Source organism: Corvus cornix, chromosome 8 (assembly GCF_000738735.6).
Source record: "Corvus cornix cornix isolate S_Up_H32 chromosome 8, ASM73873v5, whole genome shotgun sequence".
In the NCBI taxonomy this organism is placed as follows: domain Eukaryota; kingdom Metazoa; phylum Chordata; class Aves; order Passeriformes; family Corvidae; genus Corvus; species Corvus cornix.
The window spans coordinates 5,746,902-5,772,315 of NC_046338.1; the positions used below are offsets into that span (position 1 = coordinate 5,746,902).

The 25,414-nt window shown below is 40.0% G+C and overlaps 2 protein-coding genes across 5 annotated transcripts in view; one reads left to right on the forward strand and one right to left on the reverse strand.

The window, feature by feature from the left end:
- Nucleotides 1-20,640, forward strand: part of TUT4 (terminal uridylyl transferase 4) — a 44,816-nt gene extending 24,176 nt beyond the window's left edge. For 2 of the 4 annotated variants that reach the window (XM_039555698.1, XM_039555699.1), the window contains exons 13-31: nt 356-1,098; nt 1,564-1,714; nt 2,285-2,371; nt 3,766-3,869; nt 4,228-4,285; nt 4,380-4,483; nt 4,882-4,971; nt 6,866-6,979; nt 8,089-8,166; nt 8,545-8,722; nt 9,099-9,146; nt 9,234-9,316; nt 10,725-10,840; nt 12,484-12,644; nt 12,992-13,015; nt 13,613-13,710; nt 16,174-16,699; nt 18,894-19,067; nt 20,092-20,640. In XM_039555698.1, coding sequence (XP_039411632.1) covers nt 356-1,098; nt 1,564-1,714; nt 2,285-2,371; nt 3,766-3,869; nt 4,228-4,285; nt 4,380-4,483; nt 4,882-4,971; nt 6,866-6,979; nt 8,089-8,166; nt 8,545-8,722; nt 9,099-9,146; nt 9,234-9,316; nt 10,725-10,840; nt 12,484-12,644; nt 12,992-13,015; nt 13,613-13,710; nt 16,174-16,699; nt 18,894-19,067; nt 20,092-20,183 — 3,029 coding nt within the window. In that variant the 3' untranslated portion in view covers nt 20,184-20,640. The remainder of the gene's footprint in view (nt 1-355; nt 1,099-1,563; nt 1,715-2,284; nt 2,372-3,765; nt 3,870-4,227; nt 4,286-4,379; nt 4,484-4,881; nt 4,972-6,865; nt 6,980-8,088; nt 8,167-8,544; nt 8,723-9,098; nt 9,147-9,233; nt 9,317-10,724; nt 10,841-12,483; nt 12,645-12,991; nt 13,016-13,612; nt 13,711-16,173; nt 16,700-18,893; nt 19,068-20,091) is intronic. The other 2 variants (XM_039555701.1, XM_039555700.1) reach the window with 2 other exon arrangements.
- A 1,003-nt stretch (nt 20,641-21,643) lies between these two features.
- Nucleotides 21,644-25,369, reverse strand: PRPF38A (pre-mRNA processing factor 38A). The gene is made up of 10 exons (XM_010408830.4): nt 25,163-25,369; nt 24,923-25,082; nt 24,291-24,412; nt 24,055-24,140; nt 23,796-23,906; nt 23,153-23,265; nt 22,626-22,652; nt 22,450-22,547; nt 22,059-22,107; nt 21,644-21,972 (listed from the first exon to the last, which is right to left on the reverse strand). Exons 1-10 carry the CDS (start codon nt 25,290-25,292, stop codon nt 21,930-21,932), a joined length of 939 nt encoding a protein of 312 aa, XP_010407132.2. The 5' UTR covers nt 25,293-25,369; the 3' UTR covers nt 21,644-21,929.
- Between the last annotated feature and the right edge of the window lie 45 nt (nt 25,370-25,414).

The window sequence follows — 25,414 nt, forward strand, 5'->3', positions numbered from 1 at the left end:
AAAAAGGTTCTGGCAGGCCTCTATTTATTTTGCCTTTGTATGTTTATTTTAATTTCTAGTTTAGAAATTGACCATAATATAATGATGCAATATACCCATGGTTTTCTTTTTGAGTAACAGAATTTAGAATGGTTTATGATAGTCAGCCATTCATGGCTGTATGGGGGTATGTTTTGTATGGAAAAATTCTGAAAAAACTTGTGGGTCTTACATTCTCTAAGTATATCCAAATACAATTCTGGATTATAATATAAGAATCTCTTTTTAACTGCCATATAGTTACTTAGGGATTTCATCTGCTTTGTGAAATGCAGAAGTTAAAGATTACTAATTAAATTGTTCTTTTTCTTCCTAGATCCTTTTGCACTAAAGAGGAATGTTGCACGAAGTCTAAATAGCCAGATGGTATTTGAGTACATCCTGGAGCGATTTAGGACAGCATATAAATATTTTGCATGTCCACAAAGTAAAGATGGGATTAAATCCAAGCCAGATACCAAGAAAAAAGAAAAAGGGAAAATTAGTAATAAGAAATCCACAAGATCTGAGGAGCCTGTAGCAAACTGTTGCCTTCCACAAGGGGAAAATGTTGTAGATAAACAAGATACTGGAAGCGGATGTAACATACCAGAGAATGAAGTTGAATGTAATAAAGTGGTAGAAGATGTAGCCAAAAGATGTACTTCCCACGACATGGACTCTTTGCTACTTTCAACATTGGACTCTAGCTATGATGAAGACAAAGAAGAAGCTTTACCCCTTATTTCTAATGAATGCTGTGAATTAAATGAAAAATCACCTAAAGAGAGGGATGATTTAGAAATTTCAGTGTGTCTACCTGAGGATGAGCTCAGCCACCACTGTAACTGCAGTGCACATCAACCTGATGACACAAATTCCAGTAATGAGTTTTCTGATGCTGAAAGTAGGCAGAGTTTGGTAACGGAGTCATCTCCGCAGACCAAGTGCACTGGCACCCCAGCTACCTCGCCCAGCTGCAAAGCAGTGCTGGAAACCCATGATCTCAAAGAGGAAGGCAGACTCTCAACAGAAGAAATGCATTATGTATTTGATAAGTTTATTTTTACTTCAGGAAAGGTAAGCAGTGCTGGTCATGTATCACTGGGCCAATTACTTCTGAGTCACTAAACCTAAGGGCGGATGGATGGCGGGATTCTCCCGGTGATTGTTTCAGTCTGTGTTACGGGTGGTAGCTCTGGCCTTTGTAGAGTCCCTGTTATTCAGGACTGGAAACATCACCATCCACGTTTGGATTAGATGGTCTGTTCCCCCATTTTATGCAAAGCTTTTTGATTTACACACACAAAAAAATCCTGGGTGTTGTTTTTTTGGTTATTACTCCCCCCTCTCTCTTACTTTCTTGTAGAATTTCCAGGTGCTTTTAGGCACCATGAGAACTAAATGCAGCTTGTTGAGAGGTTTTCTGCTCTTTGTAGAGGCTCTGTTGTTGTTCATATGTTAAATGTTCTTGGTTGCTTGGAAATCTGCTGAACTGTCTTAAAAGGAAAATTGCATTTATGCACTTTGGTTTCCCCAAAAAAGCCACCAACTATAGTATGCAGCATCTGCAAACGGGATGGACATTCCAAAAATGATTGCCCAGAGGATTTCAAGAAAATTGATCTAAAACCACTACCACCGATGACAGACAGATTTCGGGAAATACTCGATATAGTGTGTAAAAGATGTTTTGGTAAGTTCAAAAAGTGCTTGTACCCCACTGTATACTGTGATCTGTAACCTGGAAATATTAAATACTCTAGGGTTAAATTACTTATTTACAATTATTTCCAATTCAGTAGGAAGAAGCTCTTCCAGCTGCCCTAGGCTACAAATGGCATATTATTATGCCATTAAAATATTTTAATTTTCAGATAATTCATGGTTGTGATACCTTATAACAGATTTCAGAAACTGATATTATGTATTTATCACTGTTTATAAAAAGCTACTGGTGTTCCCCAGGAACCAGGCTCTGGGCAAAACTAGTTTTTGTATTTGCCAAATTCTGTGGCATCTTTTGGGGGTGCTGTGGTGGGCTAACCTTGGCTGGATGCCAGGTGCCCACCAAGCCTCTCTGTGGTTGAAAAATGGATGTCTTGAAATAAAATCCTGAAGATTTTAATGATATAAAAAGAAAACCACAGATTTTAGCAAAGCAAACATAACAAAAAAACCCTCATCTAATCTTTTAATTAGCTGAAAAAGATTTTTGAGGTGCTGAAGGTCACATCTAACTGTGTTTAAATTTGTTTTTACTTAGATGAATTATCCCCTCCTTTATCTGAGCAACAAAACAGAGAACAAATACTGGCAAGTTTGGAGAGATTTATTCGAAAAGAGTATAATGGTATGTAACAGTAGGTAGTGATCCTTCAGAATGCTTTCTTCAGTCATGTTGTCCAGAGCATAAAAATGTGGCTTGTCTCATTTTATTCTCCTTGCTTGAAGCAGTGGCATCTCTTCCCTCCCTATGTAAAGCTGTCTTGCAGACTTTGACATTGGACAATCTCTTCATGCTGTTCCGTGGAAACATCCCTAGAGTGGAGGAAGAGCTGCCAGAGTAGCAATGCAAACACAGGACTGCTCCAGTCGGGCCAGAAAGAAAGTTTGGTTGGGTTTAGTGTTAGCTTTGGTCGTGGGCCAAGGACTTTTGTTGCCTAGTCACCAGTGCTTGAGTATCATAGAAATCTTATGAGTTTATCTTCACATCCCTTATATAAAACAAGCAGAAGTGTCTTACTACAGTGATGCAAGTCAAGGCACAGAGAGAGATGCCTAGTGATTTTTCGTAGGTGGTGTAAAACAGTGCTAAAGCCAGGTGCCAAACGCAGGTCTCCTGAATTCCAGTCCATGGAAGGCCATTCTGCTGTAGCTGACCTGTCATCAAAGAATTAGGAATTCCAATCCATCCCCTGGCTGTGCCTCCACTTACTGGCAGCAGTTGAGAATTGAGACCTGTTACAAAGCCTTGAAAAACTTAAGGTTTCTGATTCTATTAAAGTTTAGGAAAAAAGCTGTGAATAAGTGTTAGGTCTATTTTCCTAGCATTGGTTTCAGTTGAACTGATAAATGTATTCTTTGCAGTTGGGAAGGAATTTGTTTTAACTACATAATTTTGCTTTCCAAGAATGAAAATACTTAGTAATATTGTGTTTCAAACAAAAATGTAAACACGGCAATTGGGAAAGAATGTTTCATAAAGTATTGTAATCTTACTTGCTTGTGTCTTCTTGCAGAGTATGTTATGATTACAAAAACTCATTGACCAAATTTACCTGGTCACAGGAAAAATATGCAACCTAGGTGAACTCTGAATGCAACCAGAAGTATTACTTTGGTTACCCTAGGAGTAGCTCTGTCTTATCTGTGGGGTAAAGCTGTACTGGTGACTGCACATTGTTTTGATTTATGTAAAGCAGGAAAGTGCAGTTGCATACCACAAAATACTGCACCACATTTGGAGATGCCATTTAATGATTATAGTAACTGTAACATACCTCAGTTACAAAAAAAATTACATAAAATAAGACTTTATCCTGCCTTACTTTCTATAAATAATTTCTAAAGTATTGTGCTTCCTCCTTTGTCAAAGCTGAAGTCTTTGAAGTGACACTGTAAGCTCTCTCTTTAAGCTCATTTTTATGGGCACCTGCACATGACAGTTAAGCAATATTTCATACTAAGCACTTACCATTCAACTGTAAAAGAGTTTACCTTTTCCTTGTCTATTCTTTTGATCAGACAAAGCCAGGCTTTGCTTATTTGGCTCCTCAAAGAATGGATTTGGATTTCGGGACAGTGATCTAGATATCTGCATGACATTGGAAGGTCATGAAAATGCAGAGGTAAGAGTTCTGAAATTGATAAAATCTGCTATTGTAAACTCAAGGATTCTTTAAGGTTTTTTAAATTCAGTTAAGATTTCTGTACACAGGAAAGGTCGGATTTGCTAGTTGCACATTGGCTTGTTGCATTCTGCACAACTGAAGGAAGATATTTTACTTTTGGTGCCTTACAGATACACAGTGTAACATAGATGTCCACACAGAGCATATGAGTTCATGTAAATTCATGTGCTGGTTTAATGCTTGCTCCTTTTTGTACATAGACTTTTCATCTATGAAATACATGTGATAGTAGATGTGCTTGTTGGAATAGGATCTGCGTTTTAACATCTGAAGCTGTGATATTTGTTTTTCCTAGAAATTAAACTGCAAAGAAATAATAGAAGGTTTGGCAAAAGTTCTTAAGAAGCATCCAGGTAGGTGCTTTAAAGTATTATTTGTTTTGCAGTTAGATTTACTATAAATGTTGTTAATGGAAATGTTTTATGTACTAAAGTGTTGCTTCCCCAGGTTTGAGAAACATCTTGCCTATAACAACAGCCAAAGTGCCTATAGTAAAGTTTGAACACAGGCGGAGTGGCTTGGAAGGAGATATCAGTTTGTACAATACACTGGTAAGCATCTGTTTGTGTCTGCTCTTGTGTTCAAAGAAAGCTTTTTAATTCTTTCTCCCTTACCCAAATAACCATTTGACGGAATAGTTTCGAAATCAGAATGAAAATGCTTTTGTGTGTTTGTGTATTTCTTCTACATCATTTAAATTCAGTGGCCCACACCCTCAGCCCAACCCAGGTAGCTGTGTATGACCTGATGGCAGGGCAGGTTATAGTACAAAAAGTCTTGTTTTGGGGATGCTTCTGAAAAGCCACTAGTGCCACATCCACCATGGCCTGTTTGCCATCATGAATAGTACAGCTCATTCCAGCTTTCACCTGACACTGTGAAATTGCACAATTTCTTACATAATTGCCTCACCCTGTCACCAGTTTAATTTTTTTTCCCCTTCTTCCAGGCACAGCATAACACAAGGATGCTGGCTACCTACGCAGCTATTGATCCTAGGGTGCAATATCTGGGCTACACAATGAAAGTTTTTGCAAAGGTAATATAAAAAGAAGGCACTTATTTGTACAATACACTGTTTCCTGCTGCAGCCACTGAATTTGCCTTTTGCCAATACCAACTGGAGAGGAGACACTAGACTGCTGTTGATATGAAGTGCACTTTCTTAAGCTTACTGTGCTCCATCTGATAGTGTGTCAAAATCAAATCCTGGTACCTTCTGCTATCTGTTGAAAGATTTCTGTGTAAGAGGAAGCTGATGAAAGGAAAACTTTCCTTTTTTCTTCAATTTCAAACCAGCTGCAATGATGACAAACAAAAAACCCCACCCAAGCCCCAAGCAAAATAGGAAAAAATGGTAACTGTAACATGTAGGGGCGTGTGGATGTGCATGGGCTTCCCAAGTTTCCATATCTGGGACCAGCCCAGAGATTACTGTTGCTTTCTTCTGGCACACTTGCCTTGTTTTACTTAGTATAAAAGTCAGGAGTAGGTAGGTATGAGGTGATGAATGAATGTCTGAGTCTCTACTTGCTGTGCCTAGGACATACACTTGACTTTAAGAGTTTGAAAATGTCAAATCTCCTGCATCTTTTGTTACGATATTCTATCAAAGTGTTATACTATATAGCCTTTGATAATTTGAAACATGGTGTTGCTTTTTATTTGAGCTGCAGTATTAAATACAGCACATCCAAAGAAAGCTTAGTGGAACTGGGGCAAATAAAAAATGGCTTGTAGAGAGTGCCTCATGCTACCAGATGTTCATGTAATAAAATACATCACGATGAATAAAATAACTTTGTGCCAGAATGGAATGGACATATTCATTATACTGTCACTGAGACTAGCAATGATTTTTTTCTTGATGTGGTCACAGTAGTGCGCAATACTGCCACGTCTCTTCTCTGTCCAGATTAAAAATGCCTTGTGTTGATAATAATGAATCTTACATTCTTTTGGTAGCATTGCATACTACTGTGTGTGTTCTAAAAATGTTACTGCAAGGATGAAATTTCCAAGTTGTGGGATATACACTCCTGAATGTATGTGTATGGAAGTGACTTTGTAGCTGTGCAAGTACTCTGTTTTTAAGCAAAATGCCTCCTCCTCTGTTTGCGTTGGCAGAAAACCCAGGAACAGCTGTCACTGCTGCTGCTAATGTGAAAGTAATTTGTGAATCCGTTTTTTCCAGCCCTAGGAGGTTAAAAATGCATTGCTTGATATGACACAGGCTCAAAGCACAGGATAGCTTAGAAGCAGGTGCTGTGGAGAGGTTATACTGTAATGAGATACTCAAGCATAGTAAGGTACTTCACTGATCAGAGTCATAGAAAGGCTTGGGTTGGAAGGGACCTTAGTCCCATCTAGTTCCAACTCCCTGACTTGCTCAGGGATGTTTGTTTTGCACAGTGTTGTGCAGGCTGCACCGTGGTTTAATTAGGTATGTGTATGTTTGCTAGCAAAATGCCACGTATGGCTGCATTGCCAGTACAACATGGAAATACTTGCTGTCAATGAATTATTTTTTAAAAAGGGGAGGGGGAACCAAAATAATAAGGAATCATAGAAACAGCTCTTGAGGCATGAGTTAAGGAAAATTAAATTTTATAGTATTGAAACCTGGGATTTATGTTTTGGGGGTTTTGATTTGGGCTTTTTTTTTCAGTTTGGCACATTATAAATTTTTTTTGAAGTATTTTGGCTATGAAAAGCTTTTCTGTTTTTATGTTAGACAAATTATGCTGTGGATTTGCCAGATGGCAGTTGACTCTTGGGTGCATTTATTTTTCAGGCTTCATAAAACAATTTTTAATTATGAGGTGGATGTATTTGCTGTTACTTATGGGGTTTCTGTTTGCTCTCTGACATAGCTGTTAGTCTTGAACAGTGAAATGTAAATTCAGCATTTTGTTTAAAATGTATTTTTTCAGCGCTGCGATATTGGTGATGCATCCCGTGGTAGTCTGTCTTCGTATGCCTATATTCTTATGGTTTTGTACTTTCTACAGCAGAGAAATCCACCAGTTATTCCAGTTCTTCAGGAGGTAGGTGTTCAGAAAATGAGGCTATGAAAATAGATGCACTTTTTCTTCAAGCCAAATATGAGAAGTCTGGGATTTTAGGATCAGGGGGATGAATGAAATATGGGGCCCTTCTAATCAGCAGGTTCTTAACTCCCTCTTGGTTTTAGTAGGTAAAACTTACCAAGAAAATTAGATCAAAACTGGGAGTCTGTTGGGCCTAAGTTCTGCTGTTACATTTACTTTAAGATTTTGGACTTATGATGATATTTATATGCTGAACAGGATAGAAAAAAATTGGCAGGTGGTATGGAGAGAAGGGAATTGTAATTATGAGACTGCACCAGATGCTCTTGAAATGTGAGTCCAGCTCTTCAGCCAGTTATTGTCAGAAGCATTTATTGCTCAACACTTTATCTGTAAGAGAAAAAGTTTATTTTATTATTTGATGACGGGAAAAAAAGATAATTGATGCTTTGGTACAACTTTAAAGATAATATTTTACATGTGCCAGGAAGCTTTTTTAAGAAAATAATGTTCTGTACCCCCATTGTATGGATAGGGAGAATATAATTGTTCAGCTATCTGCCTCTTTCTGGATACATTCTGGAACTCCCAGGCACGTCTGAAAATTGTCCCTTTCTGCCTCTTTTGGTTTCTGTGTGCAAGAGGAAAGTTGGCTTAAACATTGCAGTTGAGACTCATAGACTTTCTTGCTGATACTTTAGTAGCAGTTGGGGAATTTTATTTTACTGCTACCTTGAGAGTGCATTTAAGTAACAACGGAATTTCCCCTTGGCTGTGCTAAAGTCAAAATGTAATAGAAATCGTATAAAGTCTCCTTAGAGAATCTGTGGGCAAGAGAGATGTTGGAATCTTGACAAGGTAATTCAGTCATGTTTTCTTAGTTGCAAAGAACAAGTAAAAATTAAATATCCAAATAATTTGAGAGGTACAGCAACAATGCAGAAAGACTTTCAGACTTTTTACCAATGGGAAATTCTGTCTGTATAAGAAGTAATTGTTAAAATTAAAGTATTTATATTTTTATATTATTTTTTTACCAAAAGAACTGCAAGTATTTTACAGTGACTTTGAATTAGAGCAGTAACTGTCACTCTCTGTTCTGGCAGATATTTGATGGCAAACAGATTCCACAAAGAATGGTGGATGGATGGAATGCATTTTTCTTTGATGACATGGAAGAATTGGTAATCTTCTAATTCCAGAAGTGTCACTAAAACTTAAACCTTGCTTTTCAGGAAAAGTAATACATTAACAGTGTAATATATAAAAGATTGATTTTATTAATTAATTAAACTTCCATATCCGTAGTGTTGCCACTTCCCAAATGAGTCCTGTTTTGAGTTTCTGCTTTTGCTTGGTTTATTTTAAGTAATTTCTAAATAGCATAAATCAGGAAAAATACTTTTTATTCTTAAAAACAGTCCAGGTTTAGTCTTAACTGTAATGATTTAACCTTACTTTAACCAAAAGAAACGGTTCATAATAGACAAACATAGTTAGAGAGGTATTTCAGGAGTGCTGCAGTAACTCTAGCTGAATAAATTGTCTTCAATTGCATGCAGAAGAAGCGTCTGCCTTCTCTTGGAAAGAACACTGAATCTCTTGGAGAGCTCTGGCTGGGGCTGCTGCGGTTCTACACTGAGGAATTTGACTTCAAGGAATATGTGATCAGCATCCGGCAGAAGAAGCTGTTAACCACGTTTGAGAAGCAGTGGACATCCAAATGTATTGCCATCGAAGGTACTCCTCTGCTGAATTGAGTTTCCATTCATGAGGAGTAGGAAACTGTTGCTTGAGAGGCTGTTCTCTTTGCACAGAATCTTTATGTGAGGAAACTACAGTCAGTGTTTTTAAAAAAACAGTGTTTTAAAAAAACCATTGTTTACAAGTCCTCACAAGCTCACAAAATTGATGAGACTCATAGCTTTTACTAAATGTCAGTGAATTGTTCTTCTTACTGTATTATGGTTAGTCACAGTTTTAAAACTTACAGCATTGCTTTGCTATAATCTACTCTGTGAATGCATTTAAAATGGAATTCTCTGCATTAAAACCAAAAATTCTGTTGCAGCATATTTTTTCCAACTCTGATTTTTTTTCTCCCTTCTTTGTGCAGATCCTTTTGACTTGAATCATAATTTGGGTGCTGGAGTCTCTAGGAAAAGTAAGCAATTAATGTCTGCTGATGGCTAATGTTTGCTGAGTTGTGCCTTTTCTGTTGTTTTCCAATAACTTTGTCTTTCTTCAATAGTGACCAACTTTATAATGAAGGCATTTATCAATGGGAGAAAGTTATTTGGTACCCCATTCTACCCAGCTGTTGGAAGAGAAGCTGTAAGTTCTCAGAGTTTTTAGTATGTTTTTAAATTTTCTTTGTCCACTGAGTTGATGCACCCAAGGCAAGTCTCTTGTATGTATTTATCAATTTGGTATGCACAATATGTGTAGTTATACTTTGTCTGCATTAAATGTACAGTTTAGTACTGGGCTCCTGCAATATAAAATTCAGAGGAGTGGTTGGATGGGTGATGAGTATTATTGGCAGGTTTGGGAAAAGTAAGTTTAATTTGTGTTTTGTTTTTTATAAAACGTCCCACTGTATGATGTTAAATATTGCAGAAAACTGCAAATTTGGCTGTAAAACTCAGAAACAGCTCTAGGAACTTTACTGGCTCTTCTTTACTAGCTGAAGAAAACAGATCCAAGAGATGCTACATTCTATTTATTTTTCCACTTGGTGGAGATAGTAAGGATTGCTGCTTAAGCAAGGAAAAGGATGATGATTGACTTTTTTTTTTAACAGTTGACCTTTAAAATCTGTGTAGTGAGTCAGGGTGAGGAATGCGTTCATTCAATATCATTTTGGAGAAAGTACTGCTCTGTGCTACAGGCCCCAGTCATTGATGTATAAGAGACTGCTACTTTTTAAATATGAGCAAATAAAATACTATAATTAGTATTTTTAAGATCAACTTGGAAAGGTATTTTCTAAAACAATTCGCAGGACTGTTCTCCCAGTAGCTTTGAACAGAACTTGAATTTCTAAAGGATTTAAAAAATCTTTTGAAAGCTTTTATTTCCTGTCATCCTTCCATATCTTCTTTTTTCCATTTGCTTGCTTTATCTGTGTTTTTCTTCTGAGTTTGTACCTCCATTTCAGTCTTTCAGGCAAGACAGTACTTTCACAATAATTCTGTTGCTCAGAGGCTGTAACCTGTGGGCTTTGTAAACCTTTGTGCTGACACACATCAGAACTGCAGCTGTCCTGAGCAAATTCCAGGGGAGGGGAGTGATACAGGTCAGTCTGCAGATGCTCCATCTGTTTCCCACCTGAGCTGTGTTCTGTCTAAATGGATGTAATCATGTCATCTGGGAAGGGACATTGGGTGCTTTGGAAAGCACACAAGTACTGACTCAGGTACCAAAATAGATCATATGCAAAAAAATTGCCCTCTTAAGAGTCTTTGAGGATGCAAAAGGTGGGCAGCAGGCTGGAGCCTGGATAAGCTGTTCTGCAAATTCATCCTCTGTCCCTGAGAGCAAATAGCCCTTTTTTAGCCCAAACTGCTTCATATCTCTGAAAAAGCTGCCATTATCTAGGGGAAGAAAAGGGCCGGGTATAATCTCAGAAGTAGTATCATTCAGGGAGCAATAAGAGATGAAAGCTGACAATTTGGCTTTCATTTCTCAGTCTTATAAGTGAGTGGTTTATATATTTTATCTGTCTGATGTGTTTTGATAGGAATACTTTTTTGACTCAAAAGTGCTGACAGATGGGGAATTGGCACCCAATGACAGATGTTGTCGTGTCTGTGGAAAAATTGGTCACTACATGAAAGACTGTCCAAAGAGGAGGAGGTAAGTAATACACAAAGCTATTGGGAAACCTTTGAGGTTAAATCATGAGGGATTTGGATATTTGAAGATTTAATGGAAATGAGAAAATTGCTAAATTGCAGAGAAAATCAGAGCTTCGTGTCTGATCCTCAATTCCCCATCCTATTTTTTGCTTTTCTTAAGCAAAAATCTGATCATCACTTTAAATTTTAAGTGTTTATAGAAGCACACACAGAGTAAAATCAACAGTCCATAGTATGTTCATATGTAGTTAAGCTCAACTTTGATCACTAAATTATCTTTGTGTAGTGTAAATTCAGATGGAGAACATATTACCTGGCTGCAAAATTTGTCATGTGTTAAAATGGATTTCCTGTAGTGATCATGTGCAGAAGACAGGATTGAATTTGAATTGTTCTCTAAATCTGATAATGTACATCTGCAAGGCAGGTAAAAGTTTATTAAAATAACTAGGATTAGTTAAAATGTAAATAGTTAAGGTGCATTTCTGTAACATCATACTAGTGCCAGTCACTTGGTGATCTCGCACTTGTACATTAATTTTATTTAGGAATTTTGGGTCCAGGACTCCTGCAAAAGGAGTCCCTGGTACGTGCAGGTCAATCTCTCCAAAGAGAGTTTAGCAGGAATTGACAGAGAACATGCACTCCTCAGTTTTTACAGCTTTGGCTATTTAATGACCCAGTCAGCCTAGGTTGTCTGACTCCTGCTAAAGCCTGTTGAAGCCCTCAGAATGCAAATTAATCTGGGCTTTTTCATGTACTCCTTATGTTCAGTTGTGTGCTCCATAATTCTTCAAAGGGTTCTTGGTCTCTTCCTGCTACAAAATTTTTATTTCCAGCCTTTTGTTCAGTCAGCAGAGTTCAAGATACATGAAAGTGCACTGGAATCCTGTCGTCACAGGTGGACTATTTCTTTCAGATGCTCTCTGTACAAGTACTAGCACATGGAGTTGCATCACCTCTTTCCCTACATCTGCCTCAGGAAAAGAAGCTGTGGTCTGCTCTTAACACAAACTGCTACTACAGCACAGCCACACAGAATCTCTCTCAGATTGTATATACAGCTCCCAAAATAATACTAATATTTAACAATCCTACAGATATCTTGCGGAAAAAGACCTTTACTTCTTGTCTTGGTTCCTGATCACTAGTTCTCCTGCTGTATTAGAACTGAGTGTTTGAAAGGGCCTCAGTGCTTTGCTGCACATCCTGTCTGGGCTCAGATGCTGACAGAGAAATGTGCCCTCTCCACTGAGGGGGAGGTTGTATGAACAAGCTGCAGCTCACTTGTTTTGGGTATATTCTGACTCAGTGGGATTGCTGCATAGAACTGCTATGCTGTGCTATCCCCAGCTACCTGGCAGGCTTAGGCTGCTTAACTGCAGGCATAGTTCTGCTCTAATACAGTCAGACAGCTTTTGGACAGGTCTCAGGAGCTTCTAAGTTCTTAAAGTTTATACAGGCTATTAACCAGCCCAGAATCTGAAAGTGTTTTTTGGGATTCCTGAGATGTCTGTATTCTGGTACAGCTGTTGGTTATGTAACCATTTCCTTTGAACATAACAGTGCAACAATTCTACAGAGATGATGTGTTTGTGTGTGTGTGGTTTTGTGATACTGCTAATAAAAATTATTGTTCAGGTTGAAGAAAAAGGAGAATGAGAAAGATGATGAAAAAGAGGTGAAAGAAGATGACAGAGAAACAAGAGAGAAAAGGTGTTTCATCTGTGGGGATGTGGGTCATGTTAGGAGAGATTGTCCTGAATTCAAACAAACCCGTCAGAGAAATAATAGTGTGCCAGGTAAGTTAGTTTATGTGTTAGGATAATTTGAAAGCTGTGAGATCCCTTTTCTCTAGGTTTCTGTACAGACTTGGTAATTATCTTTAAAAAAAAAAATCCTGCAGGTGATATTTCAGTCATTGCAAATACAGCTTTTAGTCTGTGTTGCTTTTCTTCAAGGGGAGTAATGCCTCCTGAAGTATAGTCTTTGCATGGGTGGTAAAAATGTACTCAGCAGTAAAATACAGTGTACTTCAGGGTATTGCATTATTTGTCTTCCACTCACAATGGGTGCATTTAGAAACAGTAGTAGTAATAATAATAATAATTGAATGCATTTCCTGTTCCAAATGTTTCTCAAATGTTAGCTAACCCTCCGTCATCTGTGAGAGGTAAGTAAATGTATTTTCAGCAAAAATCAGCAGTCTTTCAGTAACACCTAAAAAAAACCATACAGATGAATTAGGCTAGATCCAGCTTTCAAATTACTGGTAGTACTTAGAGAAGATTAATTGCAAACCCATTCAAATCAGGCCCTTGGGTGCCTGTGATAATTGAAAAAAGAGGAAAAGTATTCATAAATGAACTTCAGAGAGAGCCTTGCTTCTGTGTTCTGTTATCCTTTAGTCTTTTTTTTAGTTTCCTTTCTTTGCCCAGGAGTTTCTGCTGTTGCTATTGCTATTTAAAGTGCCACTGCTTACAGCAGTAATGTGGAAACCTATATAAAGTAGAGCTTCAGCCTGATAGCAAAGTGAGCCTTGTTCCTGCTAGACTTTGTTTTACTCAAAAATAGATTTTGTGTTTAGCTCCTATACCTATTAATGTTGTGTGCTGCCAGTAGAGGGAAAAGTTTCCACTTAAAGGAGAGCAGAGGTTAAAGTGATTTACCTACTCTGTGTCACATGAGAGTTAAGGTATTGCTGACTCCCAGTTCTGCTCATTATTCTGTCACCTTGTGGGTTTTATTAACATTTCTGTTCCTTGATCAGGCACGCAGCTGGTCCGGAGCATGGTAAATTCCCAGCTGGTGGCTGTGGGCCAGCAGCAGGTGGAGCGACCCCTGCGCACCAGGCAGTCATCAGAATGTGTAAGTTCTGTGAGGGGGGACTGCAGGGAGCAAAGCTGTAGCAAACTAGCTATGCTGGGAACAGGTTTGCACAGTTTTTTCTCAACAGATTCTGCACTTGATAATGACAGTGTTGCACTCTGCCAATTAGTGAAACTTTGATTTATGATGTGCTGTGTCTTGGGGAGCATTTATGGTTTTTCAGTATGGAAACCTCATAGTCAAGTTTGATATGAGATACCTTGCGATTCTGAAAGGCCAGATTAAGCTAGGATGCTTTTCAAATTCTCATTGTTCTGGCAGTGCTCTGGAGTTACTAAGGGAGATGAAGCATAGCTCATTGTTAACATGCTGGAGACTTAGGTTACTGACAACCATGACTCTTTGTGGTTTAAGAGATCTGTCTTAAGGGACTGTAGTGAACAGACACAGAACACAGCTAAGTCATACTTCAATGAAATGCCTGCCAGAGCAGACTAGAAGCACAAGCAGAACAATGGGGAAATTTTTGGTAGTTTTATGCTAGAATTTGTTCAGGTCTCTATAGAGCTACATAAAATGTGTTTAATCTGCTTCTGAGTGGATATGGTTAGCAGAGGGTATTTGAGCAAATACAGCTGTTGGCATTTAATATTTTTGGAGCAGACAGTACAGCAGAAATGAATTTATTTTAAGGTGTTAGTCGGAGAAGCATGTGCCTCCTAATGAAACTGGCAAGTAAGCAAATACAGTAATCAGGGCTGCTGATCACTAATGCTGTTTGTTCAGTTTACTACTTTCCTAACTGATCAGCAAGCATTTCTTGGAATGCTGGCTCCAGTAACAGAGACCTCATGACTTACAGTGTGCTTCTAAAGAGAGGCTGATACAGTCCTAATCTAAGTGAAGGGCTGAACATGCCACAGGAGTATTTTTTTTAGGAGCCATATTTTTTAGGAGCCTCGGGAATTGAAGCTAAATGTGTGGGTGGACTCAGGACCAGACACATCATGTGCACATTCTTGTGTCACCTGGATGTCATGGACTCTCTGTGTGTTCCATGGTTGTCATTTGGCCAGGATTTCTTGGTGAATATGTTCTGTCCAGGAATTGTTTGAGAAGAACGGGAAGGGGGAATATTGATGGAGTAAGAGGGAGAGAATGGGAAGCAGATCTAGGCTGGAGTGTAATATGCCTCTTTTCCTGCTGCTGGCACATCCAGTGCATGCCTGTGGTAGGTTAATATCTGCAGGAATGTTTGTGGTCAGTGCATGTGCTTTATTTTTGTAACATTTAAACTGTTAAACCAGTGATCATCTTTCAAATCCCAGGTTTTACCTTCTCTTCCTGGTTTGATAGAAAGGTACAGGAGGCACTCATACAGGCACAGCTGGAATAGCAGCAGGGAGCAATCCCAGCTTCTGGGCTCCAGCTTTTACCCTGGCACAGACACACAGTGTGCTGCTAGAGGGGATGCTGTGGCATGGGGAGGTCCTGCAGACACCTCTGGTTATTGGAGACAAGTGACTGCCAGTTTAAATGGACAGGCAATAGTGATAAATCAGGGATAGTGACAAGCTGCAGAGACCTATAACTCCAGGTGTTCAACAGCAGCTGAGGCTCTTGGAGCTTGGCTGGCTGCTGTAGTCTCTGGAGAGAAGTCAGTCTCAGGGGGAGAAAGAGATCTGAGATTTAGGTCATCCTCTCTGGTTTAGGTACCTGTCTCATTTGAATGTCTCTGGAGGCACTCATTCCATCAGCATCTTGTCTCAATGCTTAAAACCAGAGTGGGGAATCCAGACAATGGCATTAAGTTTTGGCAGATGAACTGAGTAACTCTTTTCCCAGCCACCCAGTTCTTGAAGTACTTCTCTGTTTAGTTGCAATTCTAAACAGATAAAATAGCCTCATGCCTATTTCTGTTGCTGGTGAAAGGGAAAGTTTTGTAAGAACTCTGCAAAGGCTGTAATAATTGCTATTACTGTGCCTTTAGCCATAGCCTAGCACCAGGATATGAAGGTTGAAACTGGGTTTTTGGAATCTGCATTTCTTGTTTAACAGATTTTTTTAAATGGTAGAAATATTAGGAGCTTACTTTGGAATTACTTAAAAAACTGCAGTATTAAGAACCACTGTATTTAGAAGTAAGGCAATTAGTTAATGAGATACTGGGCTGTAAATAAGTAGGATAGGGAAGAGACTGATTAAAAACTAGAAACAAGTGTGTGTGGAGTCTAATGAAGAGCTTGGGGCTAATGTTTGCTCAGAATGGTGTTTCTGATGGTGGGATGTGCCACATTACGAGTCCAAATTATCTGTTGGTGAAAGTCACTGTCAGTTGACCTGCACTTACTGAAGCCAACAGGAACTTGGGTGCAGTCTTTGGGGTGTTGCTGGGGGGTGCTTTGCCATTTTATGAATAGTCTAACAGTGGGCGCTTATTAAAGAAAACACCATTAAATAGCCAGTGAACTAATCAGAAATTCATACTTTTTTTTCCTCCAGTCTGATTCGCATCAGTCATCTTATTCTCCACAACCTCAGCAATTCCCACAGAATTCCTCTCAGCCAGCCTCCATTAACCAGACTCAGCCACAATCAATATCCCAGTCTAAGCACGTTTCTCAGCCACAGCAGGGTGCACAGCCACCCCATCAGGTCCAGCTGCCTTTGTTTAACTTTCCCCAATCTCCCCCAGGTCAGTATTCCACCTTGCATAACCTGGGACTACTTCAGATGCACCATCACCACCAAATTCAGCTTCCCAACACTTCTTGGCCTATTCATGGGCCTGTTATTCACTCTGCACCGGGTAACCCTCCTCATTCTACAAATGTTCCATTTTCTATGAGATCTGGCAGCAGCAGCACCACAAATAACCAGAGCAGTGTAAGCTTGAATGATCCCAGTATCATCTTTGCACAGCCTGCTGCCAGGCCCATGGGAATCCCCAGCACTTCTCATGAGGGACACTGGCACAATCCTGTGACTCCAAACTCACTGGTGAACAATGGCACTGTGGGGAATTCAGGTAACTCTTCTCTGTTGTATCAAACCTCTCGCACTTTGTGTACAAGTGTTAAGTGTTACAGGAACAGCTAACTCTTTCAACTTGTTTTATAAAAAAAAAATGTGATGCTTAAGAAACCAAATCACGACTTTCACCTGTCTTAACGTTTTCATAGGAAAAAAAATTAGAATCGATCACCATAACTTTTAGGCATTAGTCCTGTCTGCCGTTAATGGCTGTGCAACAATGAGAAATCCTGCATTCAACTGAGAAACCTCCTCATCACTGTTTGAGTCACTCACATTTCTGTCAATGTGCTGACAAATAATGGATTCCTTGTATCAGACAATCATGGAAACATTAAGGTTGGAAAAGACCTCTAGGATCAACACATCATTGCATAATTTATTAGATGAATGCTGAGGTTGCAAACATGAACTTGGAGACTGGTAGAATTACAAGTTGAATATTGTCTCCTCACCTTCAGTATAATATAATATGATCTTATCCATTCTTTTTTTCCTATGGTTTGTCCTGCCACATTTAACTTCCATAATCTTGATGTTGATTCCTGAAAATACATTTTCCTGTGACAAGTGGGCAACAGCCTCTTGCCTCATAGCAAATCCAAGTACACTGGTGTGTTTGAGGCTGCAGAAAAGCAGTATACAATGATTAAAGCCCATTCAGTTTACTCTGCAACATGAACTGTGGCAGCCCCTGAATTTTAACTTTATATCATTAATCATTGCAGTGGTCTTCTGATTTATTCTGAGTGTGTAAGTCCTTCTATGTTTAAAAAAATAAATCCATAATACAATATACTGGTGCAGTTGTTCATCACAAGATGAAAATTCTGAATCTCTTGCCCAGCCTTTCTCTGCACTAATAAGGTGATTGTCAGTAACAGTAGATTTTCAGCTGGGTCAACAGCTGTGGATGAGGAGTAATTCACTAATGGGCTTCAAATACATGTTAAGGTCCTGGAGATACATGCTTTTCTATTTAAAGCTTTGTGGGGAATATATTTTAAAGGATACAGGAACTCCTACCCATGTGTTCTGTGTGTCTCCGGTGTCCTCTGTCCCTATCTCTCCATTTCTGATCTTCTCATCTGGCCCCTTCTCCAGCTTTGTCTTTCCCTCAAGCAGCTCCTTCCAATCCACATCTCCTTACTAAGGTAGCTGCCTTCTTTCAGACAAGCTCCATAAATTCTAATTCCTTCTCCATTCCCCCAGGTTTCTTGTGCTGTCAGTCACAGTATTTTTTTCCCATCCCTCATCTTCCTTCAATTTCCAACCTCATCACACTCCTTTTCTTAGATCTCAATCATAGTAATTTTCCTCTTTGTATTTGAATCAGTTTTATTTCCTTTTTGGCTTAAATGCCATTAAGGTGGGTACACAGCAGAGATGAGCTGTCTCCTGTCTGTTTGCAGCCTGGTTTCTTACCTCCTCAGGACAATTTGAGAACAAGCTTGAGGAAACTTTGTCCTGGCTCACGTAACCTTGACTTGGAAGGAGCTACTTTAATTTTCTTTTCAGCAGACAACTGATCAGAAGTAGGATCATTAGAACTATCAAGACAGACAACTCTTTTTCATGCATACTCCAGAGCTATGCCTCATGTTGTGGGTCCTGCCTCCTTGGATGCTTGATTTCTCATCCTTAATGTTGCAGTGATATCAGAATTGTAAATGGAATAGCTTTACAATTTGTTTATTTATTTCCAAAGTTTATATTTTTCTCTTGAAAAATCATTTTTTAAGTCAGTCCAGTAATCTAGATAGCAAGTTTCTTAAGCATGGAAGTATTAGTGGAATTCCAGTGTACATCTGAGAGTTATTTCTTGCAGTAGGGTAATAGCTTTCATGTCACAGCTCTGTCAGTGATAGTGGATATTTGTGTGGGATCAGATAGTAGTAACATTGTTCAGACCTTGTATTTTTCATCACAAGACATAAAAATAGTGAAATCATAGCTCTTGATTTTAATATTGATTCATCCTCTCTCTTCCAAATAATTCTATTATAGTGAATAATGAAGTAATTTAGGTGGTAATTTTTACTGATGTACATTTAAAAAGAAAAGCAGTACATCAGACTAATCACATTAAGTCCCCTGCAAACTGTTATTTAAGATGTAAATTGTATTTGTGACTTACTGTTTAATTATTTCAACTTGCAATGTGCTTTTCCCTTTCAATTGAAAAATAGATCAGGGTTTCCAAGGACAGTTTGGTAAAATGAACCCTCCTTCTGTCCCTTGGGACCATGGGACCCCTACCCATTTTCCTCTCCTCCGAGGAGCGTGGCCTTACAATATGCCTCAGAACTACATGCAGCAGGGAAATGCCAGCTACCCACCGAACAAACCTTTCTACCCTCAAGGTACTAGAACCAGTATGTGAATCAACAGCTCATGCAACATGTCTCTGTACTGTCTCAAAGGCTTTAAAAGCCAAGGAATCATGTGTCACTCACTAGGCTCCCTGGAACCATAATGAATCCCAGAGTCAAATGAGCGCTTCAGCTTCCTCTATGGATGAATGAAAATCTTTGTGGGAGGGAAGGGTTAAAATAAAATTCTGAAATCTGAGCCAGTTTGCAGCCTGTTGCACTTCCAGCCTCTTTTTCCTTGCTGCTGCTGCTGGCTCACTGCAGAGCTGCCTCTGCTTCAGTAGAGGTTAAGATGTTTGGCCCATGATCATGTTCAGAATATGAAGAAATTTTTGTCCCAATTCACTTTATTTGGTTTTTGTATGTTGCTTTGTAAAATGACTTACACAGATAAAAACTTGCAAGACCATAGAACAGTTGAGGTTGGAAGGGCCCTCTGGAGGTTTAGTCCAGCCCATCCACAGTCAGAGCAGCACTGACTGCAACGTTGGATCAGGTTCAGTTCATCAGGAAGCTGGGAAGGACTGACTTGATCTCAAATCTGATGTTTATGAAGGGTAAAGGTGTCCAGGATCTGGCAGGATGGGGAAAGGCTGTAGGAAAAAGACCTCCACTACCAGAGAAACGATGCTCAAATTTGACCTCAGGATGTGCAGCTTCCATATTGCTGGGGTCACCTGCTGTAACATGAGAGATACGGGCTCCAAGTCCTTCTTCAAAATCTAATCTGTTAGCTCTAGCAGGGTTTCCAAGTGAAAACTAAATTTACTTAAAATCCTGAAATTATTTTTGCTAAATAACTGAAGTAATGCAACAAAATGATGATTCTTAGGGAATTTTGGAGATAGGATTTAAGTAATTCTGCATTGTCCCATTAAATGGGGTAGTTGCACAGATGGCATTTGTGTCAGTCTAGTAAATGGCTTTATTTTTAAGTTAGATTAGTACACTGAATATAGCCAAGCACTGTTAAATATGTGATTTGCTGAAGTAATTGTAATCCATTTTCTTTTAGCTGGTCCACTGATGCAGAGTAACCAGCGGTTCTCGCTTCTGTCTCAAGGACACCCACACTTGAATCTGAATTACATTCAACAGAAAAAGTGAAATTGGATGGGATTGTGGGTGGGTGGGGGGAGGGGAGGAAGAAATTCAGGTTCTGATTTAAAATCTTAATGCAACATGTTTAGATACAAGATTATTTAAGACTGTTTTTAAACTGTATCATTTGTACATAGATATGAACTATAGTTTTTACTAGTATCACAAAACTGAGTGATACAAATTTCATCTATTTTATTACCCTATTTTTAAGGGGAATTGTGTTTTGTTTTATCTTGATAAACTGTAAAGAGAGAGAATTTTTAAAATTAAGTTCTTTATTTTCTATTAGCTGTATTCATACTTTGGTTGCTTCAGACTTTATATATATTGTTCTAAAAAAAAATAAAATTAGAAGGGGATTTCATGTGTTTAAAAATTTGTCACTTCTATTCTTTACAGAACTATGTAGTGCCAAAAAACTTTTTAAAAAGAAAAATAAAACTGCAAAAAAAGGACATAAGACTTTTTCCTCTTCCCTATTTGTATGCGTGCTTGCTTTAACCAGAATAATAAAAATGGCTTTAATGTGGAGATCTTGGAAAGATGAGCAGTTTTAACAAGTGATACAAGCACTAGACCTCTCCATGCTGGTGTTGTTGCATGTGCTGTTCACAGCCCCTGTGTGTATTATGCTTGAAGGAAGAGCACACCTGTTTTTCTGTTTATCAGCTTTGCAAAATAATGTGCAAAGACTCTGGAAAACTTAGGCTGTACTGGGAAGCAATTTTAAAGAGGACTTTCCATGAATGCACTAGGCACACTCTTTGTGTTGTCAGCACTCCCAGGGCAATATGAGAATCCTGAAACCCTAAATGCAGTGTTGAGGGATAAACCTGCCCGTCCCTGCTCCTGAAGCAAGGCCATGGAAAAAAAACATGGTACACAAGGGCTTAACACAACTGATTTCAAATGTAGTAAGAGGAGAATTGTAGCTTCAGTAAGAGCTTAATTATTCTAAATCTAAAAAACTACCTTCACTCAGAGAAGGTAGAGCTGAACATCATGGTGTCAAATTCTGTTCCCAGTCACAGGGAGACCACAAATGATGCTCAAAGTAGTGTTGTACTGTCTTTAAGTATATTGAACTTCTTACTCCAAAAGAATGAAGCAGTGCTTTGTACTACTTGAACCTTCTGAACTCTCTGATGGCAGCATCAGAAGCAGCAGATTACACTGAAGGGTGATTTTTACAAAGGTCCCAATGACAGCCACGTCTTGGAGAGCACTTTAGAGTGAGCTTTTAGTGAACACACTGGATTTTGACAGCCTTGCTTCCTCTCCTGTACTGGAGCTCTGAGAGAGCAGGGCTGGGAGCCCTGCAGTGTTTGTGACTGAGCACAGACTTCCTTTGGCACTGGACTGCAGGGACAGTCTGACAAAACAATGCTCTGATTTGAGAATGAAGCCAGCTTCAACCAGGAGACATCTCAACAAAATTTTATGAAGGAAACAGCCAGGAGCTGTTTAATGACAAACCTTCCTTTTTTTATTGCTCATCACTAGTTTTTACAGGCTTCAAGAAAAACAATTAAAAAACAATCTTCAAATTTTATTACAAGGATGAGTAACTAACTACATAAAAAGTATCCTTAGCTTACCTGTAATAAAAAAATCCAAGACAACAAGTGAGAATGATCAAAGAAAGGGACTGCTGAAGCAGCCAGTACAGAGCCAGCTGTCCTGTAGAGCAAGTAGGACAGCATAAGACTGCAGTTCAAAGCCCTTAAGCTGGGAGCTGGGTTTAGTTTGTTATTCATTCCCTCGCCGACTCTTTTTGTGACTTTTCTTAGATCTGAAACAGAAAAAAAACAAAAAGACAACATTGTAAAACCCCCTTCAACTCCCAAATTGCCTTTAAGAAATAGGCCAAGCCTTTACCTTTCAGGTGATTTGGAATGACTTCGGTGTCTGTGACTACGGTGATGCCCTGTGAGATAAAAAGGCAGTAGTTATTTCAATTGCCACTGGAATTCTTTGTATTACTAATGCAATGTGCTTCTAGTGACCAAGTATGCTAGATAATGCCAGAACAACCCTAGCCTTAACTAAGCACTCAAATTAACCTCCTGGCAAGTATATCAAAACTTACTCAAAACAATTCTGCAGCCATTAATGGAGTTCTCCAGCTGTGCTTTCATGTAAGCAGAAGTTTTATCAGCCAGATTTAGCACCTGTGCTACCATCTCGATATGGTGACATAGATTTTTCTTGCAGTGGATGTAATGCTGCTAAAGACTTTCCAGAGTTAATCTGGAAGTGACAGAAATACCTGGAGATTTAGATCTCGATCTGTGGCGCCTCTCCCGGGATCTGCTCCGGTGCCGTCTCGGGCTTTTGCTGCGATGCCTCTCCCGGCGCGGTGATGGGCTGAGGGAAAGGCAGCTTGTAAGAGAGTTGTACTAAAAATGCACATTGCTCAGCTTACATAATAGAATTAAAGAGTACCTTCTTCTCTTTGGAGAGCGGCTGCGCCTGGAGTTGGGGGGGAAAAGAGAAAATCACTAAAAATCATTAGCAGAACAGCTGTTTCATTTCCCACATCCTTCAGCAACAGCACCAGGGCTTCTCCTACCCCCCGTTAAAGTGGTTTTGACCTGCACAAGGACCTGCTTCAGGACTCTGAGCAACAGAGGCTACTGTTGAGTTTTTCCTGGCTTCTTATCAGTAAGAGGAATTAACAGGATTTTCTCTCCAGCCTGGGGCTTAGATGAAAAAACACTTGGTTCTCCTTAACATCTTCACTGTATTGTCAAATTTAGCTAAAGCTGGCTAGCAATTTGAAGAGCTAGAGAAGGACTGGAGAAACAGGCAGAAGGGCTGACTGTGTCTGTGCACTGCAACTCCACTTCAGGAAGCGCTAAAGGAACTGGGAGGTGTGAGAGGTTCTGGCTGAACTGCCACCTTCACTGCTGTGCTTCAGCCATCTGCAGCACACTAGGTAAGAACACTGCTCAAGGAAAGAGTCACCTCACCTCCTTGGAGACCTGCTCCGGCTCCGCCTGTACCGCACCACCGGCGATCTGCGGGGTTTGTCCAGGTCCCTGTAGCCCCTTCTGCGGTGGTCAGGAGATGGGATCCGTTCCAGCTGGAAACAAGAGGGGGGAGGGGCTGTAAGTCTTGTTTCAGCAAGGTTTGAAGCTATCGGTAAAGATTTCTGAACAATTAATATAAATTGCAAAGGCATGCAGCCAAGCTTCCCCATCCTCAAGTATTTCATGTTCAGGAGTGAGTGGAACTGCCCAAAACTGCCAACTGGAAATTCAAACAGCCACTTCTCATAGTGTTGGTTCTGAAGAAGTACAGCAGCACTGACTGATGGTCTCAGGACCTTCCATCATCACTTTTAGTTCTCTCCTTTACATATGCATGTAAAACAATTTATCTAAATATGCTTAACACAGAACAGATACAGATTTGTGGAATTCAAGAGACAGAAAAACTTGACAACTGCTTCAGGCTCTAAGTCCTCACAAGCTGCTTATATGAAAATATGTTATGGGGGGAGGTAGGAGTTGCCAGCAGCCTCCTGGTGCCTCCCCCCTCAGATATTTGTCACAATAAAGTGTTCTAAAGTGGTTCAGCTTTAATGATCCCTTTCTAAAACAGTTCACCAACCTTTTCATCTTCTTCTTCCTCCTCCTCACTAGATTCTACATCATCCATATCTTCTTCCAGAGCACTAACACGAGGCTCGAGTTGCTCAGCTTCTTCCAGAACATACCGTTTCTAGGAGAAATTGCAACTTTATTCAACATAACCCAAGTAAGAACAAACACCTAAGGAGGCAACCACAGTTCATACAACAAGCCAGCAGCCAATACAACTACTGAACTTGATGCAGTTAGGAATTCCATAACCATCCACATTTCCCAACCTGCAGTCGAGGCAGGATGATGTCGCAAACACGTTCCTCATGGAGTAGCTCATCAATAAATTCATCCACATGCATCAGCTCGAATTCTGGGGGTGAAAAATAGCATTTAAAAGAAAGAAAATTAACACTGGAGGCTAAAGTAAAGCTGAAACACTTCAGACAACTTCTGTCATTCTGGGCTGGTTATGCCAGAGTTTTTAAAATTTACATTGCTAAACAGAAGTAAAAGTGTTTACCCCCATTTCTGTTCTGACTTTTAATTTTCCGATAGTCATTGTACAGTGGCTCCAGGTACTTGTAGCAATCGATGGCAGTGCCTGTCAGTCTCATGTACAGTGCTCCAAGCATTCGGACATACCTGGAAAGGAAACCTTTTCATGGACCTCGGCTTCCTCCACACTTAGCAGTTTGGATAAAAAAGAGTTTTTCCCATAAGTTTCTGAAGAAAAATCAGTACACTAGCCAGAATACCCAACCATTTAGATTTACTCCATCACTTCCTCAATAATATCAAAAACATATATATATTTTACATACATCATGTTTGTATGGGGGCATTATCACTAACTAAAATGGAAGAAATACTGAAGAAAAAGTAGATTAACATGAATCCCTTAATCCAGCTCATTCCAAATACTTCAGGCAGAGATTTATTATCACAGAGAGCACATGCCACAAAGATGAGCCCTTTCAACAGACCAGGTGACAAGGAGAGCAGTCTTGAAAAGAAGAAAAGCTTGGTTTTGAGAAAGCACGGTTCATCAAGGCCTACTAAGTGCTAAACCCTGAACTGAGGTTTCCCTGGCTGTTTTGGGCACTTTCCCTCTGTACAATAATCCCACAAGAGAGAAATCACACTACAACTTACTTGAAGTCCTCGTTTTTTATGAACTCCACGATGATGTCCTTCTCGGGCTGGATCTGAAGCATCTTCAGCGTCAGGCACAAGAAGGGCGTGGGTTTAATGTTCCCTCCATAGACGCCCCCCACGTACTTCAGCTCCATGGCCTTGTCCACCACCAGCTCGGCTGCGAGAAGGACGGGCCAGGCCGTCAGCACAGGCTCTCCCCGGGGCCCCCGGCCCGGCCCGGCCTCCCGCCCGCCATACCCGTGAGCCCGAAACACTCCTCCTTCCAGTACTTGGACTCGTAGATGCGCGTGCGGATGATCTTCTCCACCAGGTACTGCGGGTTGGTGCCGTGGATGCTGTGCGCGTCCTTCACCGTGCGGTTGGCCATGGCGGCCGCCGCACAGCCCCACTCCCGGCTCCGAACTCAGCCCCGCTCCCGTGAGGGGCCGCGCCGCTTTCCGCTTCCGCCTGCGGGGCGGGGCCGCCGCCGCCTCCCCTGCGGGCGCCCGG

Coding starts and splice junctions, on each gene's coding strand:
- PRPF38A (XM_010408830.4), bottom strand. CDS start 25,292: ATGGCCAACCGCACGGTGAAGGACGCGCACAGCATCCACGGCACCAAC. Junction 24,141..24,290: donor AAGTCAGAACAGAAATGGGG/GTAAACACTTTT, acceptor TTTCACCCCCAG/AATTCGAGCTGATGCATGTG. Junction 23,907..24,054: donor TCATCCTGCCTCGACTGCAG/GTTGGGAAATGT, acceptor AATTTCTCCTAG/AAACGGTATGTTCTGGAAGA.